This window comes from Buteo buteo, chromosome 10 (assembly GCF_964188355.1).
Source record: "Buteo buteo chromosome 10, bButBut1.hap1.1, whole genome shotgun sequence".
NCBI lineage: Eukaryota > Metazoa > Chordata > Aves > Accipitriformes > Accipitridae > Buteo > Buteo buteo.
The window spans coordinates 26,182,832-26,207,402 of record NC_134180.1 but is presented as its reverse complement, the minus strand read 5'-3'; the positions used below and the strand labels follow the sequence as shown (position 1 = coordinate 26,207,402).

At 35.6% G+C, this 24,571-nt stretch overlaps 1 protein-coding gene and 1 long non-coding RNA gene across 2 annotated transcripts in view; one reads left to right on the top strand and one right to left on the bottom strand.

Moving 5' to 3' along the window:
- The window catches only part of LOC142035475 (uncharacterized), a 45,779-nt gene extending 29,633 nt beyond the window's left edge, over positions 1-16,146 (top strand). The window contains exon 3 of the long non-coding RNA XR_012651898.1: positions 15,993-16,146. This is a non-coding gene — a long non-coding RNA (uncharacterized LOC142035475). The remainder of the gene's footprint in view (positions 1-15,992) is intronic.
- Positions 1-23,529, bottom strand: part of HFM1 (helicase for meiosis 1) — a 42,218-nt gene extending 18,689 nt beyond the window's left edge. The window contains exons 1-19 of the mRNA XM_075037567.1: positions 23,303-23,529; positions 20,859-20,957; positions 20,347-20,468; positions 18,790-19,111; positions 17,740-18,005; positions 16,174-16,221; positions 14,384-14,454; positions 12,128-12,260; positions 9,672-9,823; positions 9,242-9,319; positions 8,943-9,104; positions 8,312-8,512; positions 8,141-8,229; positions 7,174-7,217; positions 6,985-7,086; positions 4,687-4,832; positions 3,112-3,206; positions 2,173-2,306; positions 1,203-1,250 (exon numbers count right to left, since the gene is read on the bottom strand). Coding sequence (XP_074893668.1) covers positions 1,203-1,250; positions 2,173-2,306; positions 3,112-3,206; positions 4,687-4,832; positions 6,985-7,086; positions 7,174-7,217; positions 8,141-8,229; positions 8,312-8,512; positions 8,943-9,104; positions 9,242-9,319; positions 9,672-9,823; positions 12,128-12,260; positions 14,384-14,454; positions 16,174-16,221; positions 17,740-18,005; positions 18,790-19,111; positions 20,347-20,468; positions 20,859-20,929 — 2,284 coding nt within the window. The 5' untranslated portion in view covers positions 20,930-20,957; positions 23,303-23,529. The remainder of the gene's footprint in view (positions 1-1,202; positions 1,251-2,172; positions 2,307-3,111; positions 3,207-4,686; positions 4,833-6,984; positions 7,087-7,173; positions 7,218-8,140; positions 8,230-8,311; positions 8,513-8,942; positions 9,105-9,241; positions 9,320-9,671; positions 9,824-12,127; positions 12,261-14,383; positions 14,455-16,173; positions 16,222-17,739; positions 18,006-18,789; positions 19,112-20,346; positions 20,469-20,858; positions 20,958-23,302) is intronic.
- Positions 23,530-24,571: the final 1,042 nt, after the last annotated feature.

Sequence of the window (24,571 nt, the reverse complement as noted above, 5' to 3'; positions counted from 1 at the left end):
AAAAGCTTCTTGAAAGTAGTTTTCCAGTAATTTGTACAGTATTACAGGAAAAACATGGTGTCACTAATTTTTTTTTTAATCTGTAAAGTTGGATGCCTCATTCTCACATTACTGCTCACTTGAAGACCAAGTGCAATTTCTTAATTACGTATTTGCATTCTGTTAGTACTTTGCCATTGTATTATGCATTTGCTATTCATATGCAAATTTTTAAACTAAATTTGGAACTAAAATAGCAAAATAATTCTTAAGAGGTTCTACTGAATCCATACATCTGAGATAGGACTGAATGCTTAATGCACAGAAATCTTTGAAAGACTGCAAGTCTTCCCTTGATGCCCCTAAGTAAAATAAGTAATTCAATCCATAAGGGCCAAATTTCAGGTAACAAGTAAACAATACTCTAGAATGTACATTTCCAATGCAAAATGTCATGGTCAGAGTGTGGAATTCTCAGATCACACCAGTCCAGATGTCTGAATAGCAAACCTATACAATATAAGTACTGTGATTTACCTATACAAAAATACAGAATTTAAGATTTGCTCCTATCCTCCAATTCACTGAGTCCATCACTGGACAAGATCTGCCACACTCTGGTGTTCTCTAAAATTCCCTTTTCACATTATTTATCCATTTTTGAATGACCAATACAAAAATATCCATCATAAAAAAATGTGTTCTCTCTCCAACTGCTCTTTATTATTGCTGCCTAACATGCTATAATCATGCAATTTTAAACAGTTTCTGAACAAGGTGAAGATGTTTACATTTTACATCCTTTGTTTTCAAGGCTAAATTTATGACAAGGGAAGATGACAACTTCTGAAAAAGGCTTTTTTGAAAGTATAGTAATGGAAATTAATAAAAGCAAATGAGATCAATCAAAGGAAAATTAGGAAGAATGACAAGCAATCAAAATTAAAGTGCTCTGTTTCATATTTCTTAAGTATGTGTATGGAGATGAGGTATGTAAAGGCATTTAATTTTTTCCTCTATAGAAGAAGAACTTTTCCACCAGACAAAATGTACTGATAGCATTTCAAAAGTATTAATAAGTAAATGAAATCAATAGCACAACATAGTAAATTACATTTGTTCTGTGAATGGATCTATTGAAATTAATGGAGATATACAATAAACATGGATGAACCTGCCCTAAAATGTAACATCTTACTGAAAAAAGCCTAAAAGCCACTTACCTTGTAATTTTGCTTCAATTCCAAGTTTATCCAATCCAGATGAAAAACCTTCATGAAAAGACAAAAGGCTTTTTAACCTAATACAGTTATATACTTCCTCCTCAATATCATTACCCATCAAAACTGATCTGCCGATTTTGGGGAGCCAGACAAATACCCCAAAGTGAAAAATTTGTAAATATTTATTATACTGGGAACAAGTCAAAAGCCTGACATAGCGTAAGCATCTAAGTATCAATAAGTGGCTGTTAGAACAGATGTGCAAAGGCAAAAGCTGCAGATATTCCCCTATATAAAACACAGAATCCTAAAAGTTGCAGAAATGTCAGTGAGTAACTTCACGTGTAGAGTTTTCCTATTTTAGAATACAGGAAGCCACCTAAAATGTAACATCCATTCAAGTACTACACGTGTTATGTTCCAATCCCATCTATAAATCCTTAAAAAAACTGTCTCCAGCAAGTGCCCAATGACTTCATAATCGGGTGTAGAGCAAGTGGCCAGGAACAAAGATATCGGCAGGGCTGCTGACTGAGAGGCTGCTCTGGACAAGACAAATTGAAGACATCAGCATTAAGATTACTGAAATTTTGTTTCAGAAAAACTATGAAATATTAGACTTTTATTTTCTTAGCAGCAGATTACATATTCAGCGCTGAAAAGTACATTATGACTTGATACTGCATTAATATGTGGTCCAGTGTATTAAGATCAAAAGAAATCGATCATTATGAAGCTGTCAATGGCTTCTTCACAGGTTTTAAATGTTATACCATGCTGAAACTCCTATTACTTATATTAAAGCAACTGAAACTGTTGTTCCTAAAAATGTTACAGGCCATATTACACATCTTGTTTTCAACCCCTTATGAAATAATAGTCCATAAGAAAATGAAAGAAACAAATAATATGTATCTAACACACCCTAGTGTCATAATTTAGATCAATTAAAAAAAACAACCCAACAAACCATAATGAGTTGGATTTTTTAAGGCTCTAATGTACAAGAATGTTGATCGTATCCATTCCAAAGCTACAGTGACATCTGTGACAGTATGTAGCACTATTTCTGCATTTAAGTGCTCAACAAGATGCCTGTGCAAGCTAGGGGAAAAAAAAAAAAAAAAAAAAAGTAAGTACATTTACCAATTAGTAGTACAAAAAAAAGCTAAAACTGGTTTTTGGGGAAAAAATAAAACAAAACAAACCCCTCCCCCCAAACCACAACAATTTTCTGTTTTTTTACTGTCAACTGTTCACTTTAATCAGTGAAATCAACAGAAAACAGTAAAGAATATGTAAATAATCAACAAAGTAATTTGTTTATTATGGCTTAATTTCCATCAAGCAAAAATAAAAACTCTGTTAACTGTGAAATTTCACAATTATTTAGAAAACAAAGCTACATGCATTTAAAAGTTACAGCACGGTGTTGCTATTTTTAATATATCTGAAAAATTAAACCTTAACAAAATTACATGAGCAAAATTTCCTGTTTTACCCTTTAATGTCTTAACTTGCTCACATATTTCTCTTGATATTCTGTTCACATCAAGTGAATTCTGTAGTCTGGTATTTTCCAGACTCTATCATCTAAAATTCAGAGACATGATCTGGGTTCAATTCTTGCTTTTTGTCTTTGCAATATGTAGTATTTCGGTTTCTTCAGTTTTCCAGCAGGAATCTACGACTATTGTTTTTTTGTTGAGTTCAAGATGTTCTAAAGATGTTTTTAGCTGATAAAACAGCGGCTGTTAACTTCTGAATAGCTTGATTTGATTTTCCTTAAATTCTTCTTAAATTTCTTCTAAATAGAAAAAAACAACACCCCCAAATCCACCTGAAAAAACATTCTGTAGAAACTATGAAACATTGCTACCATCTGTACAGTCTTATAAAAAATAGTTACCTGCTCTCTATTATATCAGCACCATTTAACATCTGTATATACTTCTCCCTTGTACTCCAACGAGTCATAATAACTGCTGTAGCTGTAGTGTCAAACTGAAAAATAAAACCACAAAACCTGCTCTCTAGTTCTTAGCAAAAAAATTCCAGTTGAATGTGCATCACCTATCTGTTGAAAACATTAAAACTGTTTTCTTAAAATCCTTGTTGAAATGGCTGTTGAATGCCAAGGCCTCTCTAACTTAAAGGCAAGTTCTAACTCATTTGTGTAGCAAGCAGGACTTGGGATTCCAGCCATTGCTGGCAGGCAGGTCAGCGCACAAGCCTGTATGTGCTAATGTACATTTAACAGAGAGGTGTCGAGAAACACCACAAATGTGCACTGTTATTGACCTCCTTACAAGGTCACAGCTAAGGAAAGGATTCCTAGCCACAACTACAGAAAACAATTTACTGACACAAATTCTCATTAGTAATCCCCAAACATGAGAAAGTCTTCAATGAAGAGTCAGGCCTTTCATAGTAATGTTTTGATCTTCATCATCTACTCTCAAGCCACCTCACAATTATTTTGTTTTGTAATGGAAAAAATACTGTTAGGCTGTTTTTTGTATGATAAGTTTCCTGACTTTTGCATTTTTTAGATCAGATTAGCATATGTAATACTGAAAGGCAGATCTTGGTAAGTATTTCAGGTCTTGACTCGGGAAGTTAAAGTAGCTTAAGATTCTGAGTCACAACTTTAAAAATCTTACTGAATTACAACCTCTAGCAAAAAAAAGCCCAGTCAGTTAAGAAAGTTAGGAATATTGGAATTTCCATACTAGTTTAGATCTTAGGTCTGTATAAAATACTCTCATGTACACAACACACCACAGTGGCTAGTATAAACAGCCTCTGGAAACAGATGTGGGGTAAGGTATTTCCCGTATTAGGCTTTACTTGTATTTCTAAAAATTAAAAGACTTAAAAGTGTAAGATTTAACATAAATGATTCAGAGACTTAAAAGAGGTATAATTAAAATAACCATTTTTAAATCCTGACCCCTTCCTTTTTACAGCCAAAGCAATGTCTAAACCCTTCCTAAAACATAGCATTCTTGGCATCAGCAACCTCTTGTGGAAGCAAAATGAATTATAGTTTTTTAAAGACAGTGTTTCTGACCCTCCCCCTCTACTCCACTTCTAACTTAATTATATGTTTTCTTGTTCTGATGTTAGGAGAACAAAAGCACATTGGTCTCTACCATTCAATATTCCATAATTTTTATCACACGATTTATGTTGTGTGTCAGCTTCCTACTTTTTCTCTAATCCCCATTCATTATGCAACCCAAATGTAATCTTTAGATCTTTTTCCACAGAAAGGTGAAGCAGTACTTTTTAGCAGACAATACAAAAGCAAACAGATCTCTTTCTCAATTAAGAAATTACCAAGGAGTAATTTAACTATTAATAACAACCCTCTAAAAACCAAATCCTCCTGTAAAATTGTTGGCATTGTAGTTTCTTTGCCAAGAATAGTTTCTACTCATCTGCTTATAGAGCGCATCAATATAATATAGCATTAACTTACTTGAGGCCTTCCTGCTCTCCCAATCATTTGCAGAATATCAGTTTCACTGTACTCTTGGAACACTCCTCCAACATAGTGCATTGTGGATTTTATAACCACCAGATGTGCAGGTAGATTAACTCCCATAGCTAAGGTGCTAGTAGTAACTACATCAGATTAAAGTATATTGATTGCAAGATGAACACCATTGAAATGTCTGGCAGACATTAAACAAGCAGCAAATAAGTGACTAACCCTTGATTCCCAAGAGCTCTTATTTTCTAGTGAAGTCAGTGAGCATTCTGCACCACAAAAAATTAGACGTAGATTATAGACATGTATTTGCATAACAATTTCTGTGTATCCAATTATCAGCATTCATTTATTATCAACTATTCTTTAAAAAATTACATCCCAGATATTTTTATTTAAACATGCCTTAACATTTGGAGATAATCCAGAATCCAATCCAATTCATCTTCAATATAACACACACACACTGAAGAAACATTATTCATATTTCTTCCTGGATAGGTATTTGAATGCAGCCATGACTTCATCCTGCTTTGTAGTGATCAATAACTTTAAGATATATTTTTTTTTAAGTCATCAGGCATTAGCATTGTTTATATCCATGGTACCAAACTAGAATCACCACCAATACTATCACAATACTTTACCAATACACACTCTCTCATTAAAAATACCAGTCAAGTTTGTGGCAAATTATCTCACACTCATTTTCTAATTCACTTTCTCTGACAAATGTATGGGGTGGCAGGAATTGAACATGGAAAGCCAGCTATACAGGACAACTGATATAACTATTCCGCTAGGAAAACAAAGTATTAATGAATTTTCCAATTCTTTTTTTAAATGAAAGCAGAACTAAAATTAGTAGTTAGTTATAGGTGCATCAGGAAAGAAGAATCCAATCTAAACTAAAGGCATAACCACACCATCTCGTGAGAGTATTATTGGTTTTCATTTGTGATGGTATGCAAAATTGGAAATTTGTCAAAGCAAAATGACCTAACCATAAAAAAGTTGCAAAGAAAGGTTACTTTACCAGTGCAATTGGAGCTTCAGTCCATATATGTGTCTGTGTGATATGTATACATACACTTATACAGACACACACTGTGAGTATACGTACACTCTATTTCAGGACCAAAGAATTTTTCCCCTTTGCAGTATCTGTGAAAGGTGTCTTAAAACCCTATCCCCCCATCATGCTCACAGACATATAAAGTGGAATATGCCCCATACTCTTTCAGCTTCCCCACAGTTGTAGAAATGTAGTTCTAGTATCTCAGATGATTCTGAAATATTCATACAAACTATAAATTTCAAAGGACTTAAGTACCAATAAGCAATTTTGCATTCTTTCAGTGGTAGTCCATATGTACGCTCACGTTGCGCTCAGCTGTGCCACAGGGTCTCAAAGTCGTTTTTGCAAAGAGCAATTGTAGAACCACAGTCTCCTGAGATTTCAGAAATGGCACCATGGTTGGCAAAACCATACATTGTGCACCAGGCATCCAAAGTACAGCAGATTGCAGGGATGCAAAGACTTTTTAATACCATGGACACTGCAACTCTAGCAAGGTTGCCAGATCACAGCAGGGCTATCTACCTTAAATTTTCATAGTAAGTCATGACCATTGTACAGGAAAGAAAAAATCCATTAATCTTTCAGTGTTGTACATGAACCACACAGACATTTCCCCATAGGGTCTGAATCTTTCTTATAGAAAAAGAAACCCTGGATGAGATGAGACCATCACATCTCAAACAGATACCTTCTCATTTCAGGTAACAGCAGATGGAATATTTCTTAGGAACATGCCCATCAGTCAAAATACCTTGCATAGGAGTTTGAAAATAGTATCCTGCCCATCTAAGAACCATAAACGTAAAAGACTACCTTCAGGGAAGCCACTGCTGCAAAGGACACAAACAAAGAAAAATTATGTGAACTCTGAGGAAAGACACACTATCAGAGAGTTCCACTTCAACAGGATGGCTCAGTGGTATGAAAAGGAAATGGACATGGCCAGACCTATATAGACATAGGAGGGAGGATGACCTCCATGTATGCTGAAGAGAAGAAAAGTTCTATGGTCTTTAGTAGCAGTGCATATGTATACTCACAGGGTAAAAGTGTATGTGAAACACAAACACATCTTTATCTGGATTTCACAAAGTAACTCCAAAGGTTAAACAAACTATAGAATCATAAAATATTACCACTTCCAAACTGCAATCTTCTCAGGATACATTAACAACATTTTGACTTTCAAAGTTAAATTTACTTACAAAGTACTGGTAAGTCTCCTACAGTAAAAGCTCCTTCAACTATTTTTCTGTCAGATATCTCCATACCCGCGTGATGATAAGCCACACCATACATTAAAAGATCTGATAATGAAATAATTATATCCATCACCTAAGTTTACTCAAGCAAGTATTCATTCACAGAACAGAGAAGTAGTAGGTTATATTTACCTCTCAGCTTGGAATCTTTCAATGAATTTGCAGACTTCTGTAATCTATGCAACATACACACACACACAAAAAGGATATTTCAAAATCACAAACCAGATTCACTAATGTAAGTGGAATATACAAAGACAGCAGTATGTTTTTAAAATGCAAAAATAAAGCTTCACATAAAACTAGATACACAAGTACCCCACTACAGATTGTAAGATGTATTCCTTGACATGCACATTTTTTACATACTTTCCCATAGTTGTACTGCATTTGTGCTTTTTAAGGATGTTTTTAGTTTTCAACTACGTTCAACTATCAAAAGGACATAGTCTTAAAATAACTTTAAAAATATACATTCTTTGGATATTTTCAACCACCACCTTTCCCATCTTCAAAAAGGGAACAAACTGATTCTCTGGGGCAGCTATTGCAGCCTTTCTAGCCCAGTCATGTTTCCAAGTCATGACCTACAATCTAGATGTGTTGTTCACATAAAGCAAAGACGACCATGTTTGACATCCAAAATCAGGAAGTAGCTTCTGCAGCTGCCATGACTAGGCAACCCTGAAGTAAATAATAATTAACATGGGTCAGGGCTGTATTTATTAAAGGTATCTGATAATGCAAAGACTTCTCACAGCTTTGCGTAAAATACTAGTAAGACCTCATCCAGTTCAACTATTCATATGCTTAATCTTTGCACTACAAGGCCTTACAGGTCCATAGGAATTAACATTTGTATGTTTAGAAAGCAGCTTTTAGAAACAACTTAATGTTTGTGAAAACTACCCTAAAAATCTGAGAAGCAAATAAAACTTGCAAAGAGTGCCAATTTACCAAAAAATGTCAACTGTGATGATTTTGTGGCAGACAGACACTCCTCTGCTAGAAATTGTATTAGATCAACAGCCTTCTTCACAGATGTCACAGGTTTACTAAAACACACAAACATTTATTAACAACTCAAATATAAAAATACCTTTGTTTCTGTTCTATACTCAGTAGAAATTTAGCATCTTTTGCAAGAACAGAAGCGGCCTGCTGTACTCCTTTTCTCGTGGCACAAAACTATAAATAAGAAAATATTTTTTGAATCAACACTTTTAAGTAAGAAACAATTTAAAATGAGATGAATAAAAAGCTGTTGTACCACAAGTGCTGGTTTTTGTTCCGAGTATGTTTGTATAATACTAGCTATCTTGTAGTTAAGAGTTAAGTCAAATTTGAATTCTGTCTGATTGTCACTGCAAGGAAAACCAAGAACAATTTTGCGTAGCTTCACTGGTCGTTGATCCTCATCTATTTTCAGACATACAGCAGGCATCTTACTATCTGAAAGCCATTCTGCAATCTTTAAAAAAGAAGAAATAGAATGGAAATGATAAATTTCTGCTTTTAATCACACTCTGCTCTAACTGCATCATACAATAATTAGCTTTTGTCACACATAAACGATTAACACATTTGATATTGATTTATCATTAAAATCACAGGTGAAGTTCTGCTTTCTACAGGACCAATATAATTCAAACTGAAATGTCAAGTCTGTTGTGATTTGTACTTAGAGACAAAAATCACAAACAGAAATCTAAAACTGAAGCATGTCCATACTTGGCTGATAGTTCCATATGGTTATAGGCCATTACATTAACATAAACCTCACAGCTGTCTTCAGCTGACAGCTTCAAAATGACAACTTTGTTATCTGAATCCATAACTACAGGTAAATTTTATCAAATACAACTACATTTATTAAAATACAGTTAAAATGTAACTCTTACATCTTCAGCGTTTGGGATTGTTGCAGAAACAGCTACAAATCTCAAGGGAGGAACAGTGTCATGATTCTCTGAAAGACGCCAAAGAGAAGACTGAACAGTCTTCATCCGACTGACTACAACTTCTAATGTTGCACCACGGCTTTCATCCTTTATAACATGCACCTATGAGGAATTTTTAAAAATTTGCTAGATATTTCTCCAGTTCCATCTATACATGGGTTATATAAATGTTATATTTTCTAAGTTTCCTTTTATCTTCAAGAACAAAACCAGTGCATACAAAACATTAATTTTCTTACCTCATCAATGAGAAACAGTCGTACAAGCTGGACTATAGAGTTGTCTCTCCACCTTCTAGTCATGCTATCCCATTTTTCCTAGGACAAAAAACCGACACAACAAAACAACAGAAGGTGAAAGATGTTTTAAAGGACAACACATGCCAGAAGTACCGTACAGACAGACATGCCTAAACTTAATAAATCTTTAAATAAAATCTGTTAAATTAATTCAAGCTAATGCCATGGATGTTTCATCTGGTACATTATTATGTTACTAACTGTTGTTTATATGAACTAATAGTATGCACAGCAGTGTGCACACAAGTGTAAGGATCATAAAATTACTACTTATTATGAAAAAAACCCAGCAGTCCTAGTAGCGTACAATTAGATGACTACTAATGTCTGCTTATTCTAGCTTTTTGTAAGAATTGAGATTGAAACCTACAGGTGTAGTGATAATAATGTGAGCATGATGTATTTCAAATAAATCATCCATCACTGTATCTCCTGTCAGTTCCTTGCAGCTGAGTCCTATAGGTCCAAATTTTTCTTTCCAATCATCAAAACGCTGACTGCATAGAGCTTTAATTGGAGCCACTAAAAATAACACAAAATAATCAGAGTTATATCAAGAAAACCAAATCTTCAACTGTATTGCTAAAGATGCTAAATGCATATATTTTTAATATGTCTTCTTGAATTTAATTTCCCTAACTTTCAGCTTTGCTCCCAGAACCACAAAATTTTAACTGGTATTATTATCCTTATCATCCTATTCCATGTGCACAGATCAATGTTGAACTTTGGGCCCCAGTTCTTCCCTATCAGCAATCAGAAACAGGACCCTTTAATTAAGGTTATTTATGCTTTCTCTTAATCCTGATTTCTTCCTCAATCCCACATGGAAACAATCAGTCAGCTAGCAAAGGTTTTCTCACAGACAGAAGAAACCAGAGGAAACACATGATTTCTAATGGAAAATCACACAAATACCAACTTTTTCCAGTTCAGAATGATTTGAGCACGCTGTATTCAGAGAGAAAAGGTGTTATAAATGAGAAACCATCCATGAGCAAGAGATAGAATAACAGAAGAAATCAAAATCTATATAAAGCAAATGTAGTTAGGTGTAGTCAGGGTCATACTGAGCAGCTAACACAGCAGGTAGCAGCTAACACGGCAGGTAGCAGTTCTGATGCTGGTCTTCATGAACAGACTCCTAAAACAATTGATTTCTTCATAGTTTGTTTGTGGTTTTGTTTTTTTTTCCTGAGGATACATACTATACTTTTGCAGATGGAGTCTGATTTCTAGAAATCAGAAGTAACTCTCTACAAGGACTGATACTAGCAAGACATGTAAGTCTATATTGGATGGTTAATCTATATGGAAAATGCAGTGATTTAAGTGAAAGAAGTGATCTACACATGATCTGAAAACAGCAGTAATAAAATAGATCTTGCAGTGATTACATTCTAGGCTAGCTAGAGCCACTGGAATATGAACCATTTCTGCGTATCAGCTGACAAGCCATCCCTAAGATGAAGTGATTTAAAGAACCAGCTTCTGTTTCAGAAAGAGGTGTAAAATCTCGTATCAGTGGCCTATAAAGCAGGGGAAATCACTAGCTCCAGAAAACTGATCAAGCTACCAGCAAGTAACTCACAAAATTGCTAAAGTAATAATCTTCGCTGCGCAAAAATGCAAGAAGCTAGTGATTGCTCCCGGAACTTCAAGCACCAATCCTTACCATGTGTTAAAGCTACCAGGAAACAACCCTAATTTACACAACTACTGCAAGCTAATTCTCATACATCAGGCCACTGAGGAACCAGGTATCAGGGCACGCTCCGGCAATACGTAATCTGATTAACACCTCTGTTCCAACATTCGGAAAACTGACATGTCTCTTTCTCCACCACTGTTGAACCTGGAAAAGGTCAGCAGATCTAATTCCACCTGCAGGTAACTGCTTCCTTACTGAAAGCTTCAACCAGCCAATTTGTATCAATTCTACCAAGGCAACCAAAAACATTACGGTACACTGAAATGTTTCACCTCTATCTGCTGACAGGGAAACTATAATACATGCCTGTTTATAAAAGATCTGTTAATAATACAGAGTAAACTCTACATCAACACTAGCTTTATTATAAGAATTTGAACACATTGGAATTTAAAAAAAAATAATTAGGCTGAAACTTCTGTAAATATCAAGATTAACCACTAATAGTAAGACTGACAAATACATCACCGTATGAATTAATTAGAACTGTGACAAACCTACCAATTTCACCTGATTTACATGATAAGAACTCAATTCTCCAGGAAGGAAAGAAAAAAGTGTAATTGTTGTGACTATCTTCAAGCATTTTCATTAGTTCCTATACAGATCAATTAAACTCATGAAAATCACAGCTCTGGTGCCTCTGAACTAGTAGACAGAAAGCAACAAATAGCATGAAACCTTGCCAGGTAAGTGAATATTGGAAAATTTGATCCTCATCTCAGAGCAACAGACAGGCATACAAAAGATATTGCATGACTTCTGGCTCTGCCACTAAGAATTTGTTTTAGTTTCCTTTGTTTCCTTCTTCCCTTTTCATGTACATCTTGCCTTCTTAGAGGACAAACTCTCTACAAGATTTTTAAAATTTTTATTTGTATAGCCAATGCTGAACACTACAATTACACAGTGCTGTTAAATACTAATAATAGTTACAACAGTATCACAAATAAACAAATCCTAAAAGAAACAACTTTTTAAAGAATGAGGTAGGTCACAATTTCTTAACATATTTAATTTCAACTTTATTAAAGCACTCACTCCAGATCTCCACATTTACAGAACGACATTTTCTACTGCTGTCACCAAAATGTTTAAAGCTGCATAATACTTACTGTAAACAACTTTAATATTTAACCAAGGCAGTGGGGCTTCCATGAGTAATCTGGTAATAGCTAGCTCGAACATTACAGTTTTTCCAGAGCCAGTTGGAGCACAAATCACAAAATTCCTGTCTGTATAAAGAAGCTAGGAAAGAGTTGCAAAGTAGTACATATAACATAGCTATCCACTGTACCTATTCATACATTCCAAAAGCATTGTCTAGGGGAAAAGGACACAAGGAAGTTTTTATTACATTGATATATGTAGTCCTCTAAAAAATTTTGTATTAGATGTGAACTTTAAGTTACAGCAAAAGAAAGAACATCTTCTGCTATATGTCTGCCACAAAAACGTTATATGAGATACTGTTCATCTATGGTTATTATGTAACGAAGCCTACCATTCTGTGACAAAAAAAACAGTCTCTAGCCTTAGGTGACATTAATACAGAATCACTGTCAATGTCCAACTGCAAGCAAACGTGAGAAAGAGGTATTTTGTGCTCAAATTCAAGATGCAATTTGTTTTCCTTCTGTAATTCAATCTGCATTCAAAATTCCAACATTGCTGAATATATATAATTTTAATAGAATGTTAAGTTTCAAAAAATGACACGAGTAGGTTTTGTGTGACTATGTTTCTTTCCTTCCGTCCTTCTTTCCCCTACATTCTATCCTCTACCACCTTAGAAGCCAGGCATGTCCATGTCATGTTCCCTCATTTTCCTCTGACCACATTGACTCTACCCTCCCTCCTCCTCCATAGTGTCATTCACCCATCCTCCCTCCCTGCTGCATGCTCTGCGCAGTTTCATTTCCTTCTCTCCCTCCCAACTCCTCATAAATTCTACTGTTCTCATTCTTTTTTTCCTTTCCTTCTAGCTGTTATTGCTCTAAAACTATTCTATGACTGTTAGGAGCTCACATGGATGAATGGGAATCACCTAGTGCTTGATTTATAAATAACTGTAGCAATGACTGACACTGACAGTACTGTTTTGCAGGAATTACCTGTGTTCTTCGTCTACCACTCCCAGTTTTCCAGTGCTCATAAAAATCAATGAAGTACGAATACAAAATTTTCCCTGATTTTTGTTAAATAATCATTTGTAACATTCACTGTGAATCAGCCAGAGAAATTCTACTAAGTTGAATGCTTACATCTCATTTCTTGGAACCACAGAGTTGCTACCAAGTTGAATTTTGCAAGCTTAACCAATAAAAAATATGCTGATTTCTCTTAAGTTTTTAACATGTCATGTGTTATACATGAGTGATAAGCAAACCTTGTCCTTCCTGGTACTTTACAAACAAATTTATATTATTTAGGAGTACCAATAAATGAGCCGTTCCAAAAAAATTTTGTGTTTTTTTTTTTTTTTTAAACTATTGCTCCAAGAACTCTGTTTTTGCAGCTTTCATGAAAGTAAATCTTGCTTACAGCTTTGGTTTTCCATTATTGTAGGAACAAAGTCACACAAGATTATTTTACAGGCCAATATGACGTATAACTCTCATCAGAAAATAAACACAAATTTGGAAGTAAGGAAAAATACCCCAAATCTATGCATAAAACTAAAAATGTAAGGAAAAAAGCGCAAAAATACAGCCCCCCATATAATTTAAATACAAGATTATTCTGCTCATATAAGCACCATTCTTAAAATCTTTTTATAAAACATTACTTAGTGGTTAAGAAATTCAAACAAAAACATTTACAACACAAAAGGAGCTTAAAAACATGCTTAAAAATGTCTGTGACTGACACTGGGACTTCCCCTAGAGTTGAGTAAAATTTCAAATGCTCTGTTGAAGACTGATGGAACCTGTATCTCCTCTCCGCAATACCTATAATACAATCTTTCTCAAATTGGTTGCCTTCAAAATAAGTTTCGGGTTTTAAAGAAAGAGCATAGCTGGTAAGAAGGGCATGGACAAACATCACTTCTCTAGAAGGACAACCTTCTCTAAAGTTCTGTTTTTCTTCATCTTCTTGTGAAAATCACTAAAAAAATATTACTAATCTGTATGCATAAATACACATATAATTCACATCTTCACACGAATGTATTTAAAGCTAAGAAAAAAATTTTTAGGAGTTCTTCTAGTCTCTTCTCCCAGCTAAGCACAACCCTGCTCAACTACTCCAGGAAGAGATTCTAGATATATTACAGTTTTCTAACCTCTTTTAAGTTCTGAATACCAAAGTATCATTTAAATTTATCTATAAAGTACTACTTGCAGCTGCAGCTAATGTTTCATACTTACATCATCCAAAGCTTTAGACTGTGCGTAGTTAAAATATGGGAACTCCTTAAAAATACTTCTAAATTGGGCCGCTTGACAGCATTAAGGAATTGAAAACAATTGAGTGAAAATTGTAAAATTTATTTCAGAACTGTAAATGCATCTCTTTCTTGTAATTTTAAATGCAGACTTAAATTATATGAAACAATCTTTCATTGGCACAGGCTTGTAAAAAATTATCAAAAAGTAACCTATTAAATGATTTAGTAGCTTTATTTAGATTCTTGGCGTGCCATATATTCCACTTCACCAAAAAAACCACTACCTATTTGAGAGGTCTCAGGATTATACCAATAATCAAGAACCTCCTCCCTGGCACAGGCTTCATGGAATGGCATAAAGTTATGGAATACGAAACTGCAAGGGACAAAAGCTTTATTCTACACTGCAAACCAGATACAAGAGCAAGCAGAGCACTGCTGTTAGCATATCTGACAAATTAATTAGCATAATATTGTATGTCCAGTCACAATAGCAGCAAAGAAATTCACCTACGATCTCTTAGTACCGACAGTGGTTTTAAAGACTTTTTTTTTTAAATTGCTAATACTGTGTATTCTTCAGACAACAACATTCTTATCTAAAATATGAGTAAGAGCAAAGACAGTATTGTTACATTACAAATCCAAATAAGTGAGCTGATCCTTGTCTGGACTTGCATTGAAGCCACACAAGCAGACTAACTGTAACCATCCGATCAGGCTGAGGATGCACGCACAGTCAGACATAACACCAACAGTAACAAGAACAACAAACTGCTGAGGCCTCAGATTGATGTTACATTAAAAGATTAAATAAAGATGAAAAGAAAAAGGGGTAAAACAAGAAATAAAAGTAGTTAAATACAAACACTAAAAAATGGGTAAAGATAAGCAAGTAATATTAGACTAAAGAAAATAAGGGTTTTTTTCAAAAGACTTCTCTAAAATTACCTCTCTAAGTAAGTGATCTTTCAAAATGCAGAACATTCACTATCTGTAATTAGCAACATCAGAACAACAGAGTCCTTACTCATTTTGGAAATTATGACACTTCTTAAAGCTATTCACATGAATTTAAGTTGCTTAAATTTAGACATTTCCTCTTCCTGATATTTAACATGTCATTTGACAGTTACTAGAAACAAAATATTGAAAAGACAGCGTAAAAAAAGCTTCACGGATACAGATGGATGGTTAATTATGTTATGGGTTCAAGGCAGGGGCAAGAAGAAAAATTACTGTAAAATCTGCTTGAAGAATGGAAGTATACTGTCTGCACAGTACAACATAAATACAGATCTCTAAGTAGTATGTTAAGTTTATTTTCTCCTGATAAAATGGGACAAAAAGTAAGATTCCATTTTCCTAAGAAGCCTAAATACTAAATCACTTTTCCTTTATTTAAAGTGTATGGGGATATATGTGTATATGTGTCTTTGCATATAAAATCTGGCCTGAAACATATTTTATGAACTAAAAATTTTACATTTTAAAAATAAACAGTTTTGAGGATAAAATTCAAATGTTTGAAATAAGAATCAATTTGCTTAGCAATGAATGATCTATAAGTTGTCCTATTTTCATTCTAGGTTTGGAAGTCCAAAGGGTGAACACCTATTCATCATTTGATTCCCAGCATTACGTTACAAATCAAAGCTATTACAGTGTAATGCATAAGTTCCTATGGCTACAAATTAAACACTATAATTCTGTAAATGTAAAAGCATTGTAATAAAATCAGTAAATCAGATACAGCAAATACAAGGATACGTATTTCTGTAACAGCCCTCAAAATTTCCCATTTTCTTCCTGTAGTTCCTGAAGAAATAAAAGTAGTAAATTTATAAAACCAGATTTATTTTCAACCGATAACCACGAAAAATATCTTCCTGACCCCAAGCTACGTGTTTTGTGAGAAGCTGCAAGGCTATAACAATGTCCAGGTGATACAGAAAGAGCTGATAGGATAGGACAGGGAGGTCACAAGCTCATCATTTGAAAGGACCACCTTGGTGGCCCTTTGCTGAACTCAGTCCAGTTTAAGGACGTCTTGCCTGTACCAGAGGCTCAAAACTTGATGCAGTATCTAGACATGGTCTCAAAAGTGCCAAGAAGAAGGGGATAATCACTTCCCTCAAGTTCCTGGCCTTGTCCCTGTTAACAAAGCCCAGGATGCTGTTGGCCTTCGTTACTGCTGGGGCACACTGCTGGCTGACATTCAGTGAGCTGTTCACCAGACCCCAGGTGCTGTTCTGCAGAGCTGCCCCCACCTAGTCCAGCCCAGGGGAACCCCAGGGGTTCTTCTTCTTCCCTGGGGCAGGACTTTGCATTCGTTCCTACTGAATTTCATGAGATCCCTGGCAGCCCCCTCTTCCAGGAGAGACTCCTGCAGTACTCCACTTGTGGCAGGCATGTGGGCAGTGTGACCCATTAACCACCACCCTCTGAGCCTGACCATCCAACCATTTTTTTTACCCATGAAGTTGTCCATCCATTCCTAATGTCCTAACCTGGACACAAGAATGCTGTGGAAGACAGTGTTTCTCAACCATTCTATGGTTCTATGAACAGTCTTGCTGAAGTCAAAGTAAATGACATCCACTGCTCTCCCCTCATGCACAGAAGGCAATCAGTCAGGAATCACATTTTCCATTCCTGACCAGCCTCCAAATCCCATCCAAAGCCACAGATCTGCCCTAAAATCTTCTGCTAGAACTATTTTTCTATTCTGTATTTCTGTAGCAGGTAGCCAGGTACATAAGGTACATTCCACAGATGCAATAAGTCCCTGTCCCAAAAAGCTTAAAAGCTAGAAATAAACATATTAAGCATATTTTAAAACTATTAAAAAAACAAAAATAATTTCTAAACCAAGTATTTTATCATCAAAATTCTCACTGCTTTCCTCCATTTTCCAGATTTTAAAATCTATTTCTACAAAGATACAAGTATGAGCCACATCACAAATAAACATTCTATTTTCAATTTCTGGTTTCAAATGAAGATAAGACTATTTACCACATGAAGGGACGAGGCTGCTCTTTCTCAAATTGTTTAGGGGACTCATTTTTCAAAAAGGTTTACATGACTTGGCACTTTTGAAAACGTGACTCTCCTTCATAAATTGTTTACCCAGCTCATCTTAAACAACAATGCAATTAAGTTCCATAGAATTGCAGTATCTTCTATCAAGTTTAGCCAATTATCTCGCCTTGAGCTGGTGAGAAAATGTTCTTCACTCTACCTCAGATCATAGATATCCATTATTATTATTATTATTATATACCGAAGACAGAGAGTGGACTATTTTTCTTGAAAAAGAGTAATAATAATTACCTGTCATATCCAGAACCTCTGAAGCATTAGAAAATGATTTCATTTTAATTCCATTTTTAGATGCAATGTCCCAATCATTTACCCTATGCAGAGTAAAATCTGAGTCTTTAGTTATCGGAGCATGATGATTATTTCTCCATAAACCTTCTTTTTTCACTTCTTTTATGCTTTCACATGTATTTAAGTAAGTATCAGTTTCTTTCACATCCACAGAACTATCTTTAAATTCTGTATTTTTATACATATAACCAGACATTTTAAATAAGCTGCAAAAGATCCAGGATTTTCATTAGTTTGTTAAATGTTACACAGTTTCTCTAATATTTGAAAAATATGTATACTTGTATTAGAAGCAGAACTAGTAAGATACAATCATAAGAAAAGTTTGTATCTAACTTTATTTGATATGACACTCTTCTACCTGAAGACGACTCCTGTCAAGATACATTTTAACTTTACTTTCATTCCAGAAAGAACCTGAAAGAATAAACTGCCTGTCCAGATGGACTCTGAATCCCAATAGCAGATTAACTGTCAATCTCAGCATAATTAAAAACAATGGAGACATACAGGTTCTGAGGAACGAGAAAAGCCAGGCACAGAAGAGGAGTTTATCTGTAAAACCTCTCCTCCCAGGCCAGGCCAGGCCAGACTGAAATCATGTTGAGAACTGCTCAAGGTATTCCTAGCTGGCTGACCTCTGCTCTGAAAAGAAAGTGATCTTAGCCTTCTTGCTCGTTACCATGTGGATAAACAACTCAAAATACAATTTTGAAAAACCTTTGTTACCTAACAATTTCTTTAATTTTAAAGAAACAAACCTCATCCTTACTCTTCTCATTAAAGAGTCTGAGCTCAGGACACATTTAATTACAGTACTAAAATATTGCCAAAAGGAAACATCTTTTTTCCCTATACTGAAAAGAATTAGTGTCTGGAGCCCTGTTAAAGTACCTTCAATTGAATGATCAAAAATTCTGTGTTTAACAAATGTATCTAAAATAATGATTCTGACAATTGATAAATTATCAGAATTGACTAGATGCGTACCTTTTTCTTAATGTTGAATGGACACTCTCATCATCACTGTTTTTTGGAAAATTACTTAATATTTTATTTTGTGAAAAATTTTCACCAGGTTGCTGAGAAACTCCTGTTCCTGTTTTAGGTTTATCTTGATCAGAAGAGAGAAACAATGAAACCATTTTCAGACTTTCATGCTGAAAACTGATTTTCTCTCTTTCTCCCACGCTTAATTGGAGCACTTCTTTTTCAGAGTCTACGCCAAAATGAACAGGTGCTGGTGATTTATCATTTACTTCCTCAGTGTTACTCTTACATTGTTGTATAAAATTCTGGTGCTTTCTCTCTCCTACAAAAACAATAAATTAATATTTTTATTAATGTTAATTTTCCTATTAATAGTAAGTTTATTAAATATCTTCCACACAGAATAAGCCAAATTCATATATATTATATGAACTGATATTTCTATCTTATTCCAAGAACTTTAGTGTATATTTTCATACATTTTCAAACTCTTCATCCTGTCCCAGAATAAAGATGGTCTTTTAAAAAAATGACACAATGACCAAGCCTGAAATTCCTACTACGAACAACTCTGAGATAAACCCTGCAATCTCAACAGTCAAAATTTGTAATGATGTCATGGTTTCATAGTCATCTTGGTTAATTATCACATTTTGCAGGGTTAGTTCTCAGTAGGATCAGTGTCCTGATCTGGCAGCCTATTAATTTCAGCGTTACCCATTTGGAAACTTAAAATTACAAAGGCCTGTTTTTGACATAACCCAAACAGTTCTAATTCTACAAACACCAGAAAGCTTATTTGAATGAGCAGTTCTTAATGGAATTGCTCTTGCATAAAGTACAAAAAAAAGCTTCTGTCTCAATAATAATTCATAAATAGAGAGTATCGTACATCAGCACAGCACCTAAGAAATGTAGAAATCTAGTTGACAGAGATAAAGCAATCGAATTCTTTAAAATTTCCTTAAGGTGATCCTGAATGTCAAGATGGAAGGAATACTCCACTTAGCAGCAATCAATGGCCAGATTCAAATTTGACTTCCTGAATAGCAATTTGAAAAAAAGCCCCGAAATGGAAGAAGAAAGTTAGGTTCATATAAACTCTCTCTACCTTGGGTGGGAGACTGGTCAGCAGATCTATGTGCTGCATTATGCTCTTACAGCTGCTTCCCACTGTGTTATGATGCTTCACAGAACAATGTAGAGTAGCTGAAATTTTGATCATGCTTACCTTGCCCACTTCTGCACAGTAAATGTGTAACCTGTATATGCCCAGAGAGGACTGCTAATGCTCCAAAGACATACAAGACCATCACCCTCAACTAAAATACATTTTTTGTCTATATTTGCATACCTAGAATATTTCATATTTCATGGCATTAAAAGAGAGAGGAGGAATTATCTGTCAAGCTAATTATTTGTTAAGCCATTCAAAATGAATGTCAAATATTATGGTTTAGTGGGACTTGGCAGTGTTAGGTTTACAGTTGGACTCAATAATCTTAGAAGTCTTTTCCAACCTAAATGATTCTATGATTCTGTTCTATGATATTTTACCCATATGAGTGTTGGCTGTGTTTCTTTCCAGTTCCCTCTGTAACTCCTCTGCAGCTGGAATTTCAGCAATAGCTGGAGCAGGTGCAATATACCAAATGTTAGGCACTTCATTTTCTAGATACCTATTTTTAACACACAAATGTAAGGTAAAAGTATTCTTTAAGCACCCTCCACAACATCTAGCTTGAAATCACTAATCATAAATAACCTACTGTTTCTCCTGCTAAAAAATATTCTTTAATCCGTGTGATTTTTAATCACAGAAAATTTAAGAGGCAAAACTTCTACTAACCCGTATTTCTTATAGCCCTAAGATACACTTGTATCATTCAAACTTCAGTGTGTTTGGAAAAACATTTCAAATTATGGGTTCTGAACCTGGAAACTTCTAGCCCCACATTTCTACTGGTAGACAGAAAAGGAAGTTATAAAAAAAATATTCTGCTGTAAAATGATTCAGAGTGTGGAAAAACTTGAAAAACAATTATATATATTTAACAATAAAGATTTACCTTCGTCTTGTATCCGGTCTCTCATAAAATAAATTATCCAACGAAAAGACCATGTCTCCAGAGTTGAACATTTTTAGATCAAATGTGAAGTCCCTTAATCTGCAAAAGGCAGCACAAGGAACTGTGAAACTGAAATTACTAGAATTGAACCTGTATAAGCAATAGAAATTTTATTAGTTATAAGTGCCAATACTTAATTTCTAGATTTTTTTTCTTTTAGAACTCTTGCCTGCATCCTTAATTCTTTTTCAAAAAGAAAATCTTTCTCCTGATAAAACATGGTTCCTATTACTTATGACCAAAAAATCCTGTAGGACAGCACTTTAAACAACCTTTACATTACCATGACATGTCAGGAGGGAAAAAGTAGCTAAAAGTGAAGATTCAGATAAATTTTATGTTAAATTATTTAATTTCTAAGAATAATGCTAAGATTCTTTTATACAACTGCAGACTATATTTTTTTTTTCTCAGATTGTTTCTGTTCTGACGGAAAAATATGATCTTATGATCAGATTCTGTCAATTTTTACAAAATAAAATTACTCTATTATCTAAAAAACCCAACAATTAATGTAGAAGCAAATCAGATTTATTTTTTTACCTACATGCAAATTGCTTACCTGGATAATTGGACTATGGGCCCAACTCCTTAACGTTGTTAACTGGTTTGTTCTGAAACATCAGGACCAGATATTCTTTCTAAAGTATTTTATAATATACACCAGTTTTAAAAATACTCCAGTTAATTTAAATGGTTTTCATTTAGCAGCAGCTCTAGGCATTAGAAATGTTTTCTTTATGTGTCTGTGTTGAGAAGCTTCACAGCTCTTAATTTTGCTTAAAGACAACTTTAAAAAGGAAAGAGCTCACTAAAAGAATACCACAGAAAGGATTTTATGAGTGAAAAATCTTAGATTCACTGAAACAAATGGTAAAATACCAAATCAACTTCAACAGAGTTTATAAAACTCAATAAAGGCCAAATCTGGTGAAAAATAACATATCTTCTTTACCTACAGAGATAAACCAAAGGTGACACTTCTTTTGTAGTCCAGCATTTCATTGGTAATATATGAAAAAAATCTTTTAGAATGCTTTACACATAGGATTCAGGTTTACTTAATTACTGTATACTGTCAGCTGTGAATCAAAAATTTAAAAAATATTTTTCTTCCACAGAAGCTGTGAAACTTCAAATATTCCAGAGAAATGTTTCAAATTTAAAACAGAAAACGTTTCACAATACTGGCAGAAAATAGAGCATGTAATCAAAACTGTCTGTGAACACAGTGCAGAAGATAGATTTTAGAACTTCAAACAAGGTATCTGTCAATGCCCCTTTTACACTCCTTTTCAGAGTATGTCTGCAACACCACCTCTGCCAACTTCCACCACTCCGCCACCGCCAGGTCTTGCCACTTTTTCCTACAGAATAACAAATCTAGAATTTAGAAATCACACTAATAAATCTAACAAAGCTGGTTAATTTTGCCACTGTACTTTTGCATGCTTTTAAGGTCAGTAATCTAAAGCAGGAGTTCTCAGGCTTAGGTATCAGCAGTGGCAGCAGAAAGCACCTGTCAGGAGCACTATCAAGTTGTTGCTATTCAAGTAGTTATTATCTGCATTAAGTGCTTATCCAACTGAATAACCACCACTCCATCAGCCCCAAGGAGCTACAAACACTGCACACCACTATGGAACTGTTTTCATACCTCAGGTGGGGAATTGTCAATCTATGATAATACAACTTCCATTTAAATAATTTGGAGTTATGATTCCCACCTGCGAGCAGTCTTTATTATACACAATATTTAATCTCCCAGGCCCTTCAAGCCTCTGCTCTCTACATGTCATTTATTCTTTGGCTCCATTAATTCCAATTGCTTGATAATGTAAATAAAAATGATAGGAGATGTCATGGTCATTCTGAGACTGGAAAACCCAGGCACGACGCTCCTTTGTGCAGTTCTGCATTCATCCACCTGCACACTGGCTGTCAGCTGGGACACCCCCTTCAGAATCCCCAGCCAAGAAATAGTGAAAAGTCTCTCAGAATTGTAAAGGAAGAAAAAAGAAAGAAAAAAAAAAAGGGGGGGGGCGGAATGGCAAAACACGTCTCCAAGATGGAGAGGAATCAAAGGGTGTCCATACTCTCAGTGCTGCTTCATAGCCCAGGGAAAATGCATATTCAAGACGGCAGAATGCAGGAAATGAGCAGGTGTTTGCAGAAGCAGCACAGACCATTGATTCACACTTACAAAGAGATGTTTGCAAACTCCTGTAAGCAAAGACCTCTCATGTATCTGCTTTAAGGAACAGCTTACTACAGACTTTCTACAAACGCTGCAGGCCACAAGGGGGTTTGCTCAGTTTTGAAGCCCCTTTGCTTTTCACCTCCCTCCTAAAACCAAATCCTTTCCTCAGACCTCTGTAATTCACCTCGGCGCTCTCTCCAGGGGGCCCAGAGTGAAGGTTGCAACCTTCAGGGGTGCTGATCCAAACAAACGGCAACAGCTCGCTCCTAGCTGTGGACCGGCCGCTCTGAAGGAGCAGAGGACATCCCCACCTCACGGCGCTCCTTCCCTGTGCCTGCGAGCCCCTAAGCACCCCCCGCCTCACCCTCAGGCTCCCTCTCCCGCCCTCCTCCCTCGGCTGAGGAAGGAGAACATGAGTCTCTCCCTTCCCGCGAACAGCGCCTCCCGCCCCTACAGCGCAAAATGGCGGCAACGAGGGGGGGTCAAGGCAGTACCAAGCACCCCGGTAGCACCGCGCGATTAGCGCCCCTCAGCCGCGCCTGCCGAGCGAGGGGGAAGCGGCGATTGCCATCCGGTCCTTTCCGAGCACCGCCCCAGCGGAGGGCCGCCCTCCAGAGTTTGCTCCCGCTTTCTTTTGCCGCGGCGCGGTCTGCGGGCTCCCGCTGGCACGAAATGGAGGACGCCGCGTTAGCTCCCCGACGGCTGCCTTTCCTCTGAGGAGCGGCCCGGCCTGGCCGTAACACCTGACAAACCACCTACACTCACAAATCCTGAAACAATGGGAAGGGAAGGGGTGAAATTCTCCTTAAAACGGTAAAAAAGGAGTGTGGAGGGACTCTACTGGTGCCAGATACAGAGCTTGTCCAAACATGGATTTATCGGGAATTACTCTCTCTGTTGAAAAGTCCTTACTCGCTTTTATCCTGGTATAAATTAGAAAAGGCAGCCGATTCCTGTGCCATATGACTCTGTTATCAAAGGGATTCCTACAGTAAGAAAGAAATATACGGAAAATATTGATCCTTAAAATATTTTCTATTGGATTTCTGAAAATTATTTTTTTTCTTTTGCTGCTGCTGCTGAAATAGAGCAACAAAGCTTTGTCAAACAATTTATATGAATTGAAACAATATCACGTAAAGTATTTGTAAAACGCAGAAGTAACTTGCTATTTTTTTTCCCACAGTAGTACTGCAACTTATAATTCTGGACTTGCCATTAGAGCACAGCTTTTGAACTAGTAAATTTAAAATAAATTGCAGAACTGTCTCAGTCTAAATTTTAAGCTGGTTCAAAGCTTCATGCCATTCAACAAATACTATAGAGGTAGCTACTGTAAATATGTATTTCCTCATACATAAATAGATGAAAAGGAGACAAGATTTTCTCAAATATTGATTGATTTTAACATAAATAATTTTTATTTAATCAACTTTTTTGTTTTTCCTTCTTG